The 3019-nt window shown below is 63.3% G+C and overlaps 1 protein-coding gene across 1 annotated transcript; it reads left to right on the top strand.

Annotated features, from left to right (window-relative positions):
* The first annotated feature begins 590 nt into the window (after positions 1-590).
* Positions 591-2243, top strand: LOC149367451 (uncharacterized). Its single transcript, XM_089574304.1, has one exon. The coding sequence runs from the start codon at positions 642-644 to the stop codon at positions 2241-2243; it is 1602 nt and encodes a 533-aa protein (XP_089430430.1). The 5' UTR covers positions 591-641.
* Positions 2244-3019: the final 776 nt, after the last annotated feature.

Raw genomic sequence — 3019 nt, 5'->3', positions numbered from 1 at the left:
TGGGCTGCCCTGCTGCCCCGGCGTCCTTCGGGGCGCCGTTTCCACCTGCGGCCCGCGGTCGCGGACCTTCCCGGACCCACCGCGACCTGTTCCTGCGGCCGCCTCGCGGATCTCCACCTGCGGCGAGGTGGGGCTGGCCTCTGGGCCTCGATGTGCACTCACCACTGACCTGCGACTGCGGGGCTGCTCTCGGCTGCCCCGTCAGCGATCCGGGACTGCGGCATCCAGGTCCGGGTGAGCGGCCGGCCGGTTTTCTGCCGCATTTCGCGGTTTTCACCGCGTTTGTGCGGCTCCTGACTTAGTAGCGGCCGCCTTTCGCCGCGATCGAGGACGAGGAGGAGGAAGTTGTCCTCCCGGCCTTCTCGGCTGCCCTGCTGCTCGGGGCTCGTTCCGGTCGCGGTTTTCGGCTGCGGCCCGCGATCCCGGTCGCTCCCTCCACCCGAAGCGACCGATTCCTGCGGCGGGCTCGCCATTTTTGAGCCCTTTTTCCAGCCTTGATCACGCGGGGCTTTGCCATCGTCCTCGCGCTGCAGGGCCTCGTTCGGGACCTGGAACTTCGTCCTACCCATTAGCGAGGCCTAAAACACAGCCTCGCCCTGTCCCGCTGGTTGCAGGGCTGGCTCTCGCCCGCGTCCGCGCGGATGTCTTCACCGGGCCACTCTCCCTCTGCTTCGCCCTTGGGGCGGGACCAGCCGGTGGTGTCGCTGCACCGCCTGTCCCCGGACACCGGTTCCAGCTCCGGACGTTCGGGCGCGGGTGCCGCGACGCCCCGCTCGGATTTTTCCGATGCCGGCGACGCTATTCTTGCAGGCGTCCCGGACGACACTCTGCGGCCGGTTGAGACAACGTCTCCTGCCGGCACTTCCAACTCTGCGGTCGCCCCGGGTCCGTGCGGTGCTTTTCGCACCGCGCCGACCTCCGGCGATGACCTTCCTACGGAGGTCCCCTGCCCGGAAGGCGCCGGGCTTGGGACCGTTCCGGACCATTCGGATCCCTCCCCGGAGGAACCTGCGGGAGCCAGGCTCGACCTGGCATTTTCAGCCATGCCTGATTTCGCTGCCGTCACTGCTCTTCAGGAGCGCCTCACGGCGTTCCTGAACAGTGACGAAAACAAAGACCCTGTCCACGCTCGCACCACCATATCCCAGATGTTCGGGGAACTCGTCCTGCGCTGCGCGGAGTACCGGGCGCTGGCCTCGGACGCGAGGGGTCGAGCGGAGGTCCTCCGGACCATGTGGGGTGCGGAGCGGCGCGACGCCGCTGAGGCCCGGTCCCGGGCTTCTGCGGCGGAGACCAGGCTGCGCGCCGGCCCGCCTCCATCCGCCGCGCCCACATTTGCGGACATCGTGCGGGGCAACATCCATCCTGCCCCCGCACCATCGGCTGCGTCTGCAACGACTCTGCCGCCCTCTTCTGCTGCTCAGCGACAGTCCGTGAGCCACGTCGCCTTTCTAACTCCTACCACCCCCGCGACCACACCAACACAACTAATCCAAACTATTAAGCGCAACATCATCCCCGAGGACGAGGGCATCGGCCCCGTCCAGTTCAAGCCCACATCCACAGGTGTAACTGTCATAGCCAAAACTCGCGATACATTACGCAACCTGTCGGCTGCCGTTCGTAACAACACAGTAACAAACAACGCTATGGCAGTGAGGGTGGCAGAGCGACGTCAGCCCCACATTCGCGTGTGGGGCGTCGATCCGGACGTTGCGGATGACGCCGTTATACCACAAATTGTAGTAAAGAACAGCGACCTCGGTATCGACGCCTCTTCGATGCTGAGGCGCTACACGTTCCGGGCTCGCAATGGAACGAAGACCCACGTCTTGTCGGCGAGCCCGGAGACGTTTAAAAAGATCATGACAAAGGGGCGACTGACCATAGGATGGTCCTCGGCCCAGGTCGAGGAGGACCTCCATGTTCCTTTGTGCACCTTTTGTGCCCACCACGGACACTCGCGCCGCAACTGCCGCCAAGCCTCGGATCCGTCGAGGGCGGCCTGCACAAACTGCGCCGGGTCGCACGTTGTTGCCGACTGTCCCGCTTCCGGCGCTACTGCTGCGATGGCCTGCGCGGCGTGCAGGCGCACGGGACGGGAGTGTCCTCCTCACAGGGCCGGGGCAAGGGAGCGCCCCATCTTTGCAGAGTGCATCGCGAGGATGAGGTTACGCAGGACTATGCTTAACACTCAACACTCCCACAAACACTACGAGGAGCGGAGGACCGTGCTCTATTAATTAGCCTTACATCTCGCAGCTGTCCGCACTGTGCGGAGAAGTCTTCGGATATTTACCACATGGTGTGGGCCTGCCCCTCCAACCCTGCTATCCCCCCTCACCCAAACCCAACCCGGGAGGACTGGGAGGCGACCCTGCTCGGCTGCTCTGACCTGCAGGCCCAACGGGCCTTGGTCGCGCGAGCCCGGGCGGCGGCCGACGCCACTGGGGTCCCGAACTAGGGACCTCCACCTAGTACTTGTAAGGGCTGGCCCCCTCTGGGTCAGCTCATGCAATACCTCCAGTAGTTCATGTGTAAATAAATGTTTTCCACCACCACCACCACGGCGCCCAGCACTTCGCTTGCGGCGCCGTATCACTTCCCATTCACCTCTTCCTCTTTCTTCCTTCACAGACCGCGCACCTTCATTCACTAATACCTATCTCAAACCTCTTCCTTCCTTCTTTCACGAGGAACACGGCATAACCGTGTTCCTTTTTTACTTCCTTTCTTTTTCCCAATCCCATTTCCTCCTTTCATTCCCACTTACGCGGTCTGTCCTTTCGTTCCACATTAAAGCCACGGTTCCTCCGCTCCTCGACTCACGTACACAACACTCTCACCTTCATACGTGTGGGAATCCTGGCTTTCCGCCGTTGCCATTGCGCGGCTTTGCCGGCTTCCCGCGTTGTTTCTCCTCTTTCCCTTGCTCCCGCCTCAGGCGGTGGAGAGGCGGCTAGGTGACTAATCACTGTCATTTGGCCACAGCTCCGCCCCGGCTCCCCAACGGCCTTTG

Source organism: Amblyomma mixtum, chromosome 1 (assembly GCF_055824585.1).
Source record: "Amblyomma mixtum isolate Tamu chromosome 1, ASM5582458v1, whole genome shotgun sequence".
Classification (NCBI taxonomy): domain Eukaryota; kingdom Metazoa; phylum Arthropoda; class Arachnida; order Ixodida; family Ixodidae; genus Amblyomma; species Amblyomma mixtum.
The sequence above is the reverse complement of the archived record's forward strand: the minus strand, read 5'-3'. Positions and strand labels throughout refer to the sequence as shown.

What these genes read in the sequence shown, in the direction of transcription:
- LOC149367451 (XM_089574304.1), top strand. Translation starts at nt 642, where the DNA reads ATGTCTTCACCGGGCCACTCTCCCTCTGCTTCGCCCTTGGGGCGGGAC.